At 49.4% G+C, this 16,143-nt stretch overlaps 1 protein-coding gene across 1 annotated transcript in view; it reads right to left on the reverse strand.

Moving 5' to 3' along the window:
- Positions 1-4,025: 4,025 nt before the first annotated feature.
- rempA (intraflagellar transport protein rempA) overlaps positions 4,026-16,143 on the reverse strand; it is a 29,502-nt gene continuing 17,384 nt past the window's right edge. The window contains exons 2-5 of the mRNA XM_089585037.1: positions 14,520-14,815; positions 7,812-10,557; positions 5,515-5,723; positions 4,026-5,092 (exon numbers count right to left, since the gene is read on the reverse strand). Coding sequence (XP_089441163.1) covers positions 4,213-5,092; positions 5,515-5,723; positions 7,812-10,557; positions 14,520-14,815 — 4,131 coding nt within the window. The 3' untranslated portion in view covers positions 4,026-4,212. The remainder of the gene's footprint in view (positions 5,093-5,514; positions 5,724-7,811; positions 10,558-14,519; positions 14,816-16,143) is intronic.

Below are 16,143 nucleotides of genomic sequence, written 5' to 3' on the forward strand. Positions count from 1 at the left end.
AGGCCCATATAGCTAGTACCTATTGCTTGCAAATTACTTGAGCATACTATTCTATCTTCCTATCTCCTGTCTGAACTTTCCCTTCAACGAAAACGCACCTTTTGCTGATCAGCATGCTTTCAGCGCAGCCGGTCATGTAAAACCCAGGTCTTTGAACTAACCCCACAGACATCCACTACAGTATACGTAATTCAGAACAGACTGAAGCCATACTTATTGACTTTGAGAAAGCCTTTGAGCGTGTTGCGCACACCACAGTAGTTAACTGGGTTGAGGAATGCTTAAATAATAGGCTACAGGCCGTTAAGATATGAAGTGTTCAATCACCATTTCAGTCCACAAAATCCAGAGTTCTCCACTGTTCCGTCTGAGAGCTTACATTATTTCTTATCAACATTAACGATGCTTCCATAAATATTGCCTCTTCACTAAGATTGCTTGCCGACGACTGCTCATTTATCGCTCTGTGACTAACACTAGTGACTGCTGACAACTAGAAAGTGGCCTAAATGGTGTTCTTGAGCAGACGAGGGGAGGAAGATTAGGGGTTCGTCAGGGGATAATTGATTTTATTGAAAACTGAAAATTATGGGGTACGGTATTATAAAGTAGAAGTAAAAACAGCCACATACAGCCGTGGGATCCGAACCCACGGCCTACGAATAAAATTTCGCGTACAGTGTTCTACCGACTTAGCTACGGCGGCTGTTCGGTCTTTCACTTTCAGAGGCACTTATGTTACGAGTAACCTAACCTTGAGAGTGTTCACCACCGCCACCCTCGTCCGTAACGGCGGACGTGGTACGTCCTGTATACCGAGAGTGTCACGTGGTCGAACGGTGAGGGCGGAAGCTGTGCGATAACCCTCTTCAGCTACCTACGGCATCAAGACAGCCAGAACCGAAGCCCCCGTTAAGCTCTTGAGCTTCATATTACTGGCATAAAACTATAAACGTTAAAAAAACTAGACTTGTGCGCTTTAAAACGCGTAATCAAGAGCTGTACTACACTTATACGATCAATAATGTAGCCATTGAAAGATCACACATTCTTAACTACTAGGAATGTACCTCTCCCTAATCTGACTTGGAACGCTCACGTTGACTACAGATTTTCCAGTAATTACAAAACTTCGGGTTTCATGCGACGGTCAGTATGTCATGGTAACAAAGAAACTAAACTTGTTTATAACACTATTATACGCCCGAAACTCGGATCTATGCCTCGCTTATCTAGAAATTTTGCAAAATATACCTAATATCCAAACTATAATCTCCGAAAAACGAAGATGCGCGTTTAATTCCGCGCAACTATTCCTCGTATTCCAGCATTTAAATGATTAGGCGCGCCTTAGTTCTTAAGCTGTTGGCACTAGGCGTAAAGTTCATCGCCTAATGTGTTTTTCACCAGCTTTACTAAAACTCTGCAGACTACAGTGACGAGAAAATTAAACCTGCCACTCATATCTTTCCTCGCCTCCACCATGATCATAAACTACATTTGCGGGGGAAAAATTTATTACGGTTTTCATTTCTTCATCTGGCGGTTATGAATGAAAATAATTTAATGACAGTGTTTGCATTCAGAACAACGGGAAATTTGGAGACGCTTTAGTCACGCTACTAAGTGGTTAGGCAGGATGACTGACCGAAGTGAGAGCTGTTTCCCCCAGTCACTTTTATTGTCTCTCCCTCTCTTTTGTATTTAAATTTTTCCACTTGTGCCCTAAATACCTCATGCCCCTAAAAAAAATCTACAGCCCTTACTTGAGTTACCCAAATCATAATATAGCTGTTCTTTGCATGTTTATCATAACCCTGCTGCATGCAGAGTTACGATATGCAGGGTTTATGCTACTTGTGCACACTGCACTTAGTGCTTTTTTTGTGCAGTCCGAAAAAAAATTTACTCTTTTAATTTGTTTTCAAATAACTGGAATTAGTAACTTGTGATGAGACTATTTTAATGATTTTATGGTGTTTTGATGATGCCTCACCCCAAAGTAATGCCTGTTTGGTCCTTTGTGTAATAAAATAGAAATATGATATTAAACATTCTTGTAGTGACTATAGTGTCACCTGCCATCAATTTTTCTCCTCTTTCTATAGCTTTTATTTTTTTTCACAGGAAAATTGTTTATGGGGGATTGACGTCCTAAAGTGACTCAGGCTATGAGGGACGCCGTAGTGAAGGACTCCGGATATTTCGGCCACCTTGGGTTCTTTAACGTGCACTGACATCGCACATCCCAGAGGCCTCTAGCATTTCGCCCCCATCGAAATTCGACCGCCGCGGCCGGGATCGAACCCGCGTCTTTCGGGTCAGCAGCCGAACACCATAACCACTGAGCCACCGCAGCGGTGTGCAGGGAAATGGTACGACGAAATTTGGTTCCTAACCACGTTCTTAAGGAAGAAACTGCGATAGCTTTTGAGAGCTGGCCCATCCCCCAATGTCCCAAAGGGCCTCTCAAAATTTGGAAGCAGAACAATCCAGAAAATTGATTAAGGTGGCTTAGTGGGGATTACGGGTGGATTAAGGTGGGTTAGTGGGAATTGGTGGATGTATTAAGGTGGAAGAGTGGGTTGGGTTAGCATAATGCCCCATGATAATTCAGTAGAAGATACTGGAACATTTTAGTCCTCAGATTTTCAAATTTGGCGATGCTGGTGTCGTCACGACACTCTCGACCAATCAGGGAATTTCGTTGCGGAAAAACCGGGCGACTTTTGCAAGACCTTAAATGCAATCGCATTAATAAAATATTACAAAGGAGGCACTTCTACTAATCGTCTAGCCATCTAAGAAGGTGTCTGCGGCGGCTGCACATTTTCCAAAATCAGCTATTAATGTTTCATTAATTTCCATTGCTGTAGTTGATGAAATTGAGACTGATCCGGAATTATTCTTGCTGTGCACTAATCAGCGATCACAGGCTTTCCTTCGTATTTAATTATATTAATGAAATGCTCGTGCATTCTGGGCGCCAGTTTCTGTCCAGCCACACGCTGACTGTTTACTACCCGTTCTTTCTGCATTACCGCAGCGGCGGCCTATACCGGTTTGCGCATCAGCCTCGCATTCGGAATGTAGGGGGTTCGATCCCTAGTGCCACCAGGTAGCAAGCGGTGATGCAATGGGTACAGACTTTCCCCTGGTCTGGTGCTCGGCTTCTTTTGAGCGAAATGCTTGGGAAATAGGTACTCGTCCCCACCTTGAGTAAAAGAATATACCTTGTGCCATGGCGCGCTCTAGCCTAAGATGCCCCTATGCCATGAAAATTTATTTTGTTCATAAGTGAAGTGGTCATAACGTAATCATACTGTCACGTTTGGTGTGTTTGATTACAGATCAGATTTTTGTTCAAAAAATGAAGTGTCGGGTGATCCTACAATGTGATGCGATAAATCTGCGTTAGTAGTCGTGGTTGTATGATCGGGGACAAAACTCCCCAGCACACGCAGGCGGAAAAAAACATATACTGGTGTTACCAGTGGACGACTGCTGACCATATTTGCAGAGGCGAACGTGTGCGTTGGGTCCTCTAATGTGTGGTAGTGAAATCAGCGGAATATTGGCACGCTTTGCCTCTATAAGCAAAGCTCGTCAGTTGTGCGGAAGAAGCGAGCGTGAAGGCTGACATTGGAAGGCTGACGATTGACGCGCTCATGTTTGTCCGCTTCGGGGGCTCTCGGTAGGTGCGCGCGTCTAATGGTCCCTTGGACGAATAATGTAGAGGACAAGCCAAGGCGTAATCCAAGGTTTTACGAATATAGGAACTGAACTGAACTTTCATTCGCTTTTCTCTTTCGCTCCGTTTATTGCCCTCCCCACGCGCAGTGTTGTCACTCGGACATTGCCTGATTAACCTCACTGCTTTTCCTTTTTTTTCCGTTCTCTTTTTTCAGCTGCTCTGAAAGGCGAGTTCCGCTTTCTCGCAGCAGAGAGAGAGAAAAAAAAAGAAGCTGCATGCAGTTGAACCCGACACGCGCCATTTATAACAATGCTTCCTCTTTTGTTGCCCATTTCTTCTAGTATTTTCTTTTATTAGGGGTGTAACAGTATTGCTGATGCATCCACCTTCCGCGTTGGCTGTGAACGGTATGGCAGCGGAATGCTTCGTGCAAGCTTGCACAACACTGAGTTCCACATAATTATTACATGTGGTATCGGCTTTGAAGTGCTTCAAGAATGACCACTGCCTCATATCATTCAGGGCGCATCGGACAGTTCCTCTTGCACTTCTCCGTCAGAGCTGTAGCGGTCCTCCTCAGCTTCATTGGCGGCGCCGTTGCTGGCAGCGGCACGCCTTGCGAGCAGTGACATCTGCTGCAGGCTGCGCCGGTCATCCGAACTCCATCCCACAAGCCTCAGGACTTCAGCGTCCACGTATTCCGACACTGCGGGCACAGCGGCCTGCATCTCCTGCAGACAACGCCTCGCCGCGACGAAGTCCTTCTCACTCACGTAATGCTGAACCAGAAACGCGAACAGGTCCCCTTTGCGCACGGCCGGTTCCAAATCCATTTTGGTCATCGCTTCGCACTGAGCGGCCGCTTCGAGCGGACTGTCCGCGTACAGTTCCTGAATCGCGAGGAACTTGCGGACGGCGTCCATGTGACTCCTGATTCTGGCCGCGGCCTTGCTCACGTCCTTGCCCTCGCCGCATAGCTGAAGACACTCCTGAGCTTCGTTCAACGCCGCCAGGGCCTTCTCGTAGTCTCGGCGATCTTCGATCTCTGCTCGCGCGCAGGACTCGTAGAAGCTGGCGATCAGATCGAATGCCCTGGCCTTAGTGTAGAAAGACACGATGTTTTTGGCCGCATCGGTGTCTCGCTGCCAGTCTAAGGTCTGAAGGTAGTTGGCGGCTAAAATGTAGATTTCGCGCTGCCTAGACACGTTGGCAAAGAACACTATCTTTTTTGTGTCTCCGGACTTGAGGAGCGCACGCATGGCCTGCACTTTGTCGCCGGCCTGGGTGAACTTTTTAGCCGCCAAGTGGTAGTTCTCCTGCTTGAGGCAGCACTCGGCGATCTTCTCGAGGACTTCGCGCAGCTTGGGCTTGTCATCAGCGGGAATTCCCTCTGTGAGCCTGCGGCAGGAAAGAGGAAGGCGTTTCTTTTTTCTTTTTCGCAATAAGATACATACCCAGCAGTTCTGGACAAAAGGATTTTTCAACGGGAAAGAGTTTATGAACGCAATTTTTTCCATATACTGCGAGATTTCACTATAAAAATCAATATATACGCAGATTTTCCCTCGGCAGGCCTGCACTTTTTGCCATTGAAGTTTTTGCTATGGATTTTTCTACGCATCGAAAGGACGGACCATTACCTTCGATATTTCCATAAGAGTACCTGACAATATTTCAATATTCAAAATTTTTGTTCTCGAATGCCGGGCATGTCGAACCAACTGATTCACAACAATGCTTTGCTAGGTAACGCCAGTTTTATGGCGACAGAGCCGCTGCGCAAAACCTTTCCGTTCTTCAGTGAGTGAGCTGTGCCTTGCCTGTCAGCGAGCTCCTCCGTGACGAGGACGTTTGCCTGCACGCAGAGCTGCAACGCGGCCTCGCTCTGTCCGCTGGTGGCGAGGAGCAGCACAGCCTGGTCGTGTTTGCCGATGGCCGCCAGCCTGTCGGCCGTGGTGCGAACCAGGGCAGGATCGGCGCTGGGGCCCAGCTCCTGGGCGGCCTGCTGCAGCGCCCCCAGGTCTCCGGCCTGCAAAGTACGAAGGCATCGAGCACCGTGTAAACCGTTCTCTGGAGGCCGAAACGCACTGATCGGCTGATCTTGGCCGCCGCGCGCGCAGGATCCCTAAAGGATGATTCAGCGAGAAAAAAAAATCAGTTGGCAACAAGAGCCCATGGCCCGCCGGCTGCTTCATTACTCCACTAACCGTTAACAGCAGTAACCAATATCAACATTTTGAAGCGGTACTGAGAACTACTCCATCCAATTTTTGTTATCTAAAAATCTATTCTGCATTGCTCTTCGTTGACTTTGTTGACTTTGTATGGCAGCAAAACGTGTTTATTACTGAAAAAAAAAAACGTATTTTCTCCATGGCTCCGTGATGTCTGTTTGGAAGTGACTGGCGGAGCGGCCTGCCCTTAGGCATCCACGCTCAAAAAGAAAACTGCCTTGACGTCACAGTTTGCTTGCCAGAGCCGTTGGTGGTAGTGACACCACTATTGCATTTTGAGCCTAGCTTATAAAAGCTCCGTGTTTACACCGCGGTAATTTACCGATGCTGGCCAACTTTAGTTTGTACTCAGTGCCTTTTTAATGTTGTACTGTATTAAACAAGTCGAAGGCTTAAAATTCTTGCCCTTACAATCTCGGGGTATGAATATATTTTTGCTTTGGTAACAAAAAAACTCATACAACGGTATATTTCCTTGTCGCAGATGAACATTGGGGGTGGGGGATCATGAATGTGGCCGGAACTCCATTTAAGTTTTACTCGACTGCAGATGCGCACTCGTACCACCAGCTTGACGTTCACTAGTCGTACTGTGGAATAAATAAAATTGTAAAATAACAGAGGATAATTTAGTGCCTCACGAGTGACACGCGCGTATCCTCGTAGGACTCCATGAGCATTATAATTCACATTTGTCTTTTGCAGAATTTTTCAAGAGCGCACCATTTGTGCAGCCTAAATGCTATTGGAAGGCAAACAGTACTCATTCTTCTCCCACGCAGTCAGCTTTTCAAGAACTGCGTATACAGTAGCGTTTTAGCGCTTTGTTTAAATCAGAATTTCGGCCCCAGTGGTCAAATAGCAGCAAAGTGTATCGTGCGTTACCATAGGATTAACTGAAATTTTGGTTTGAATACCCGTCCTATCATGCACGAACTCAATTAAATATGCCTCATAATGTGTTTTTATGCTTCTGTAGGCACACAGGCTAGTAGGAGACAGTACGGAGAAAACTCACATAGGAAGAACTGTTTCACCTACGTCTGCAATTTTTTTTTGCAGATTGATTGGAATGCTAAAATTTAAGAAATTTACTTGAATTAACGCGAACGAGCCGAACCTTTGCTCAGGTCTGGCGAGGATATGGTAATGGTAACGCTGGAATATTTCTGGTAGTCACAAATGAAGCAGTGCTGCGTAACAAACAACTTGCTGAATGTAGACGCGTCACATTTGTCAACGTCAAGCAATACGCCCGAATCGTAACGCACTTTGCTAGCGATCGACAAGATACTGATCTACCTCTACCCTTCTTTGTGACAGACGCGGATGAAGATGAAAAGCACCCCTTAAGCATTGCTCAAATGTCAGGCGGAGGAGAGGACGGTGCTCCTCGCTAATAACCGCCCATTCAGCGAGCCTGCGTCGCACAAACTATGCCGACTACATGTTTCTTATAATTCGACTCTGGCGCGTGCCCTGCGACGTGCATTACCATGTAGTTTTTTCATTGGACAGAAAATTTAGTAGAGACAATGTATGTGGTTATTGTGCTCTTTCTCACTTATTCGCTCAAGTTTGAGCTCTTTTCCCTTGATTATTTTACTGAGCGCAAAGCTGAGTGCAAACACGAATTAAGTTTTTCTCTACTTCCTGTAGATTGTTTGTTTGCAAGTATAAACTAACATAACAATCTTACCTGGTGAATAGATAGCATAGGGAAGTCAAGTTTGTGTTAGATCATCATCGCGATGTCGCACATCAAGTTTGTTTTTTTTTTGTTTTCGCGCAATGTGCCGCTCCTTCCGATCATATACTTTAAAGATATGACCGCGGTGCCAAAAACACCGAGCAACAAACAGCGCAGTCAGCGTGCGATGTACCTGGAGAGCCAGTTCGGCGGCCTTGGAGGCCCAACCTCCGTGCTGGTAGAGCGTGACCGCCTTCTCGAGACCATCCGGCCGCTGCTCAAAGTAGCGGGCTGCCTCGAGCGCCTCCTTGGGTGCTGCCTGCAAGGCAAGGCTGTACAGCTGGTCGTCCATTTCGTTCTCCTTGCAGACCCTGACCGCGTTGCCGAATGCGCGGGCCCTCGCGAAGAAGTGAACCGCCTGCAGCACGTTGTCTTGGTTCTCCAGGTACCTCGCCAGGTGAAAGCAGGCCGCCCTGTCTTCCGTCTCGTTTGCGATCTCGCACGCCTTATCCACATTACCAAAGTAGCAGTGCACGCGCAAGAGTGACAGGTAGTCTCGCGCGGCTTCGTAAAACTGCAGCGCCGCCTCCATCTCCCCGACGCTCTCCATGTACTGGGCCCACCATTTGAGCATGTCTGGACTGCCGCTGGCGCGGACGTATTGTTCCAATGCTTGTGGGTCATCGAAAAGCATGCGAGGCACATCAAATAGATGGGTGTCGGCTTTTTCGTACATAGATACTGCCTTCTCAACGTCGCCCGAGGCTTCCAGGTGCTTTGCATAGTTGTGGTACGTGGCCCGCAGTCTAATTCTGTCGTGAGCGCGAGCGACATCGATGGCTCGCTCCCACTGCCCTGAATCTTCTAGAAGCCTCACTAATAGGTCGTAGCGGCCGCAGCTTTCAAGTAGCTCTTGTGCTTCTTGAACCATCCCTAGCTGGAGAGCCAAGATGGCTGTCTGCGCTTCCAGCTCGGGCTCGGTCTCCACGGCTCGTCTCAGAGACCAAGCCCCGCGTGCGTGTGCCATCTTGCCGAGACAAATCTTGGCCACGTCGAGGCGCTTAGTTTTGACGCACATCCGCGCCATGTTTGCCCATACAGCTTCATTCTTGATGGCCTTTATGGCCTTGAAAGCCTCGTCCATGTCGCGCAGAGTCATGAAGAAGCTAAACGTCATGATGGCGTCGCGGACGCTGTCGTCGCAGTCTTGAAGGCCAACAAAATTTCGCATAGGAAGCCGGAAGACGAGCTTCGAACCGGGAACTTTCTCAGCTTCGCCTGATTCGCTGACCTCACCAGTGTGCTTGGCTAGCAGGTAAAAGAAGGGAACCTGGACACCCATCAACCGAAATCTGTCATCGAGAGGAAATAAGTCCTGTTCCAAAATGCCGTGCTCTGTCGTCACAAACAGCGACACTACTACAACGCTTGGTTCTTGATTGCCCGAGGCGTCGGCTTTGGCACAGCCGTCTACGATGCGCCGAGCCTCGCAAACAAGGAGTCTGGGATCGGTCTCGTCCCAGTAATGCGAAACCGGAGCTCGGCTACGCACCGTGCCTTTGGCTGGTAAGTCACTGACAGCTTTTCCTGTTCTGCTTTCACCTGTCTCGAAGTCGTACTCAAACAGCGAGTCATCCTCTATGCTCCATACGTAAAGAGCGGAGCTTTCGCGACGAATACCACGATGTCGCGAGCTGTCCTCTGCGACAAGAATGCTAACCTTGTTTCCGACGCAGTTGCACTTAATGCTTGAGATCCTCTGGACAGATTCGCGCTCCTTGGCGACAACAGGTGTCTTGAGTTCCGCGTGAAGCTTGGCTTCTCGCCTGCTCAAGTCCCAGACGCGAACCCGACCGTTGGACAAACCAAGAGCCAGATAGATGCCAGATATATCGAGGCAGACTGCGCTTACCTCGTCTTCGGAAACAGAAATCGCTTGCTTAAGGATTCCCTGAAAGGTTTTGGCGTTAAGCTTGCCATTTTCTACGAGGTAAACGCTGGCTTCGTGGAGTCCGATTAGTGACGACGCGGTGTTCATAGCTCCCAGGAACTTCGCTGACTTGCTGCCTGGCAACGTCTCGTAGAAGAACAAGCGTTTTCCGTTGGATACAGCTACGTGTTGCCTACTTACAAACAAGGACCTCACTGGTATTTCAGTCTGAAGGACAATCTGGCTACCACTGGAGACACCGTCTATGAATACTTGTTTGGCTGCCGTCTGAAGAGCAAGACAGCCTTCCCGGAAGTTGAAGCAAGCTTCTTGTTCAACCAGAAGAAACATGTCATCACTTGTCAGGGTACCGGCGATTCGATGAGTCTCGGACCAGGCCAGCTCTCGCACGGGGCTGCGTAAGCTGGCAGCCAACTGCGACCTCCAGTGCGTGGCGCCCGCTGCATTTTCTGTCAGCGTCCACACGACGACTCTCCCACGATTAGTACCTACGAGCAAAGTTTTGCCGGGTTCATCTGCAGCTATACATGAGACTGTCTCACCATAGTCAGCATCCGGCAGCGACAGTACCGTGGTCTCTCCGGTCTGGAAGCTCAGCAAGCGAACACTGGATTCACCAGCTGCAATTGCGATAACTCCTCCTTGGACTCCTGCCCACGTGACAGCCATGTCTGCACCATGGCCGCTAACCTTGAAACGGCTCTGCTCTGAGAGCGAACCATCGTCCCCGATAGCGAACTGGGCGAGGGTTAGTGTGTCGGTTACAACTACAAGAGTGTCTCTGTATGCATCATGCAATAGACGTGCGACGCCAGCGTCCATCTGGTACACATCGCCACAGCTTCCGTTCTCACTGACGAAGTAGATGACCCCAGTCGTCGAGCCCACGTAGAAGTCGTTGGGTGCTGCGTCGTCGTCGGTCAGTGCTGGTGGTCCCCCCTTCGAGTCGGACGGTGAGGGTGCTTCGGCGCCGTCGAATGCAGGAGAGCTGGAAGAGACAGAATGGCACAGTTACACGCAGCCGGCATCTTACTCCTTTATTGCACTGGAAGTTTCAGTCCTGTCGGTTGTAGGTCAGGTCACCAGCCCCAAAACTGGATGCAAAACTTAATCCGTGAGCTTAAGCATTGTTACAACAAAGTCGTAGCTCTCCGAACCTGTCCTTCCACTTTCCTTTCTGCACTGCCAGGGAGAGTTTACCTAAAAGGACCATTCTCCCTCAATGTGGCATTATATGCGCCCACGACGCTACGATGGACGCCGACGCGCAAGAAATGCAGTTTCAGGGAACAAGCCCGTCGGCCCTCATCCACAACGCTATACGGACTACCCGCTACGAGGTTCCGGAAAATCTTAACAGCAGTCCATAAAAACACACCTCCAGCCTTAACGTAGTGACCTCAAGACAGGGGCATTTTGTCTACTATAGAGGCTCTGCCACCCGCCATCTCTCATTACCTCAGGGGTACGGATCATTTTTCGACAACCAGGCGGTCACAACAAGCTTTTCTCACCCACCACTTGGCGCACAAGTACCACATACAACACGTTGCCTCATTACTCCTCCTCATGAGAAAGTAAGTGAAAGACTTGTTATAATTCCGGCGGAGGACGGTAATATGGCCCGAAACTGACGCTAAAGTGATTTACTTACAACAAGAGTACTACATAAAACGCTGTCGCTTATTTTCACGAAATAGACGTCACGCAGCGGCGGCGCAACGAACTATAGTCTGAAAAGGACAGGCGTGCCGAACCACGCCATTTGCTACGTTGCGTGGGTGGTTGGCCGGTCCAAACAGACGTTGGTGTCAGAGTTTTGCTGTAAAAATATATCTTGGGAGCACTGCTACGTGGAAGTTGACATGTTGACGAGATAGAAGAGGCGGTAAGTGTCGTTAGGCGTGTTTTTTTGTGCCAGCAATACGTACAGAGAGCACGGGGACAGGAAGTTTGCACGCTGTGTGGTGTAGTGCTTGCTGGCTCGTGACAGAGCAGTTCTTAACAGGCAGCGAGCCCCTATTTTTTAAAGATATTGTCTGCGTGGAGTCATGCAAAAACAAGGCGCTATTATTTAAAAACCAGCGTTGAGTGCACACGGCTAACGTAAGCGCGAAGAGTTTTGTGCATGAATAGACGTCTTTAGCGCTTACCGGAGACGTAGACGACTCCTGCGCACGCGTAATGGCATTGTTGGGGTCAGGCGGGTCCACTGCGCGAGAGCAGCCGGCGTCCGGTAAACCGATATACGTCTACTCTAATACGTCTCCGGTATGCTAACAACGTCTGATATCCCTTTAATGGTTGACCTTACTCCAGTGTGCGTGTATTGTAATTTATTATCCATGGAGAGGGAGGTGATATTATTTACTCGAACTCCTAATGCTTTTTTTCGTTTCATTCTTGACCCCTGTCTTCTCTATGACTGGACACATGCACTCAGAGGGGCGGATGGTAAGAATCGAATTGAATAGGGCAAAAGCAACTTACCATCATGGCCTTGCGTTCACTCCGAGCCTTCCATCTACTGGTTACGAACAAATGGGGACTGTAAGGCGCATTTGCTCCGATAAGATAGCGCGCAGGGAAGGCGATCTCTTGTTTTTCACTTGTACACACGGTTAAAAATCTATATTAGTATCTAAAGGAGCACATGGTCACTAAAAATTATGAGCACTAGAAATTACAAAACGAGGCAAGTTTTAGTAGTTAAAACTCATGCGAAAGTGAGAACATTCCTGTAGCTTGTTTTCTATGCAAGCCGCATGCATGAGAGTCGCTGAGTCTTGCTTACCTGTAGTTCGGATACAACTCAAGAACTAAGCGGCAAATGCCCCTCAAAGGAACCCCACCAGCCAATGGCGTCGATCGATTCCCCCACCCCTTGACCGACCCCTTTGGACCTGCTTTGGACCGACCCCAGGTGGTCAAAATTTCCGGAGCCCTTCACTACGGCGCCCCTCATAGCCTGAGTCGCTTTGGGACCTTAAACCCCAATAAACCAATAAACCAACCTTTGGACCTGCTAGCGTGAAATCGCAGGGTGTGGAAGATGAAAGGGAATAACCACGGCTTAAGCGCATTAACCGCGACGTCATGAAAATCGGTCGACGCCGCTGGCTGGAGAGCCTCCTTTGAGGTTCATCTGCCACTTCGTTCTTGAGTTGTATCCGACTAAGTCTCAGTTGTAGAAGTCTCCAACTTCGATGTTAATAATTTTAGATTATGTAAAAAATGTGTGTTCACCGCTCCGCATTCACGCCTGTTATTTTCACGCGCCAAACAACGATTTCTTCCTCTCTCGTTTAGCCCTTTTATTACGTCGAGCAACGAAAGACTGGCTCACGTGAGGCCGCCACCATCGACAAACAAGCGCGAGTTTATCACGCAATTTTAAACAACAAATATGACTTTATCTACGCTGCGCCCAGAAGCAGTCCTCCGTGGCGTCGCCCTGTCGGATAAACTGAGCCCCCCCCCCTATGTCGTAAAAACCGCCAATGCTTCGGCCGCAATACGATGCTAGATCCTGCCTGGGTCCCACGCATCCAAACAGACCCAAACTGTGGCCCTGATTGTGATAGAGCGCCACACTAAAAAATTTTGATCACAACGCACACTGCCCCCAACACACGCGAGATATAACAGCACCCGGCTTAAGCCAACTCGCTCTTTCTCTCAACACCTGCAAACGCAATGCGATGAATGCCGCGGCACCGACTAGGTGCACACACTGTGGAGGTTGCCAGAACGACAGGGCATATTCTGGGCATGTCCTCACATTCAGTCACTCCTCTTTTCCGCCCACGTCCACATCGAAGGTGCTGCCTGGTTCAAAACACGAGGGCTGAGTGTTCCTATTCCTCACGCGAAGGAATGCCAGGAGCTGAAACGGGTATGTTATTCTGAACCTTAGCGACGGACACGGCATTTCTCACGGAAGTTCAGTCTATCTCCCTCTCTGTCTCTCTCTGCATCATCAATGTGGGTTTGCTCATGCATTTACGTAGGCTTACATACTCTCAAATCATTGCCTGAAAAATATCGCCTGACGCTCATCCACTTCCGAGCCCGCACCTCGGGGTCCTTCACACCTCATGTGCCTTCACGAGTACGCCCCGCTTCACGGGTGAATACTTCTCCTAATTCACTGTACTTCAAGGTCTTGGCGAGCCTCGCGTTTCTGATCACCGCCACGTCCTTGCCTTGCACGCTTTTAACGCTGCGAGGCAAGAATGCGGCAACTAACGCCCTTCCCGCCGGGCGTCCTGCAGGCGAAAAGAGTTTCCAAGCTGTTGTGTATTGCTTCGGCGCCGCGTCCCGAGCCCAGGTTTCGTCATGACGCGGTTCAGGTTCCACTTCGTCCATGGCACAGCTTTCAAAGCGACTGACCTGTTACGCCGGTGCGTCGGGCCTCTGCATTTGGTTTGACTTATCCGCCGCGTTGGCACAGCTATTCTCTATGCGGGGTATTGCCGCTCCCTGCGCAGGCGACAAGCGTCTGCGATTAGCCATCGACACTTATACACACTTGCAATGAGTGTTCCCTGCAGGCGTCGCGGACGCGCCCGTGCCGACGCAAACGCGGGCACTGCGAAACCGGGGGCGCTTGCCAATTTAAAAAGTAGTTCTGCAAAGTTGGCAAGGCAGTGAGTTTTTACAGGACAACCGTTAGAGGAACACGCGGAGCCTTGCGGAGTGTTCGCTGACGCTCAGCGGAATGACTCCACAGCATCGTGACTAATCGCTGTCCGCAAGGCTTTCTGCTGGCTTTCCTGTTATGTCGCGTTGCATTGCTGCAGAAGCACCTTGCATGTTCGTTTAGAGTTTCTAGTGAGCACGATCAATGGCGCACTTCCTGCTCAGGAAAGGGGCCACTGAAATCGGGGGAAGGACAGGGGAAGCTACCATGTTTTGTTTGAAAGAAAGACAGAGCCGTGGTCGACGTACGCGTTCGGCGAGCCTAGGTTTCGCCGGTCCCTGAAGGCGAGGTCGGCCAGCGAGTCCCTGAGCTCGTGGTAGAAGGCAGTGGCGAATGCCCGGCCCGCCTTCCAGCCGATGCAGGTGCCGACGGCGTCGATGGACACAAGGCGGGTGCCGTTCCACAGGAGGCGGGCCACGGCGCGCTTGTGCTGCGTCTGAGGCTCGTGCAGCGCCGCCCGACGGTCGTCCCACACGCACACCTCGCCGCTGTCCCAGCCCAGGGCCAGCAGCGGCGCCCACGGGTGCCACGAGAGGGCGCTCACCTGCATGCGCCGCCACGTGGTTTACGGGAGTTATTAGCACCGACCGCATCAAGTGCATACCCGTCACATTAATAGAGCAGCATTTCCGATCCGCTGAAAGCAAACGTAAAAGGCCGCGCATGTTGGCCAGCACCGCTTCGCTGTCCTTTAGTGGTTTCTATACCGTCAGCATTTATATTATTATTGTCACGAATGTGCCGTAATACTACCGGCTGTACAAACCGGAGGAGACAGCTTTCAAGGGATATTCAGAGTGGCCCTGTTTTGGTGAAAGGGAAATCCGTAGAGTCCATTTGTAACCGAAGCACGCCACGTGCAGACCTGTACGCAGCGCCACCGCAGTGCAGTATAAGCATGCAAGTAACGACCTGAATTTAAGTGAAAATTGGCCTCTTGCATCAGTATGTAACTCAGCGAGAAGAAACCTGTTTGTATACTCTCGTCACAGAAACAGTAGCCTTGCCATATAACTATTTCGAGGATCTCCACCGTTCACATGCACGTATGCTCAGCTAATGGCATAACATAAATGCACTGGCTGAGCAAGCTTTCGGTTCAATTGGTTTGTGTCAATGCGGAACCGCACGAACAAAAGGGTCATGACCGGAACGAAAGCAGCCCGTCTATAGTTCCTCGTCCACGTGCGATTTCACTCGTGAGCAAGGTGTGAAGTGACGTTTTTTCGCTACCGAAACCCGCAAACACGTAGTTGGGACAACGCATTTCGTAATTACTCCCCTGCTGACGCTGTAGCGAATCAAGTGCGGTGTTGGGTTAGCAGACGCGGAAGCTCAAGACACGCTCATCAAGACAGGGATGGGACTGGCGCGGAGACACAGTTATCTTTATTTTGGGAATAACCACGCGCACGCAAGCACTAATTGCCACGTATTTAGAAGCACACAGAGAAGGGAAAAGAAGCTGTAACGTGGAAGCAAAGTTAGGTATCTACAACCCGCAATCAAACAGACGAGAATAGACTCTGGCAAAGCGTATAGTTGATTTCCACCCAACGCAATGAGCACTCTTTCCTTCTCCCTCACTTTTTAAATCTTGAAGAACGCTTGTATGTCGCCACAAGGGCTGTATATTGCAATGTTCTAGTTTGGTAAAAAAAAAAACTGAGAAAGCGCGATTGCGTCATGAAACTTTGTTACGAAATAAGGGTGGCCAGTTAATGTCAACTTTCACTCCGTAAATGGTCGCGTACATGCCCAAAAACTAGTCCAGGACTGCTTTCACTCCGGAACGGGGGTACTGGCCTCATAACAAGCATTGCCTACATCTGTTTCAACATAATTCCACATGTGCAGTATCAATTTCACGCG

This window comes from Amblyomma mixtum, chromosome 3 (assembly GCF_055824585.1).
Source record: "Amblyomma mixtum isolate Tamu chromosome 3, ASM5582458v1, whole genome shotgun sequence".
NCBI lineage: Eukaryota > Metazoa > Arthropoda > Arachnida > Ixodida > Ixodidae > Amblyomma > Amblyomma mixtum.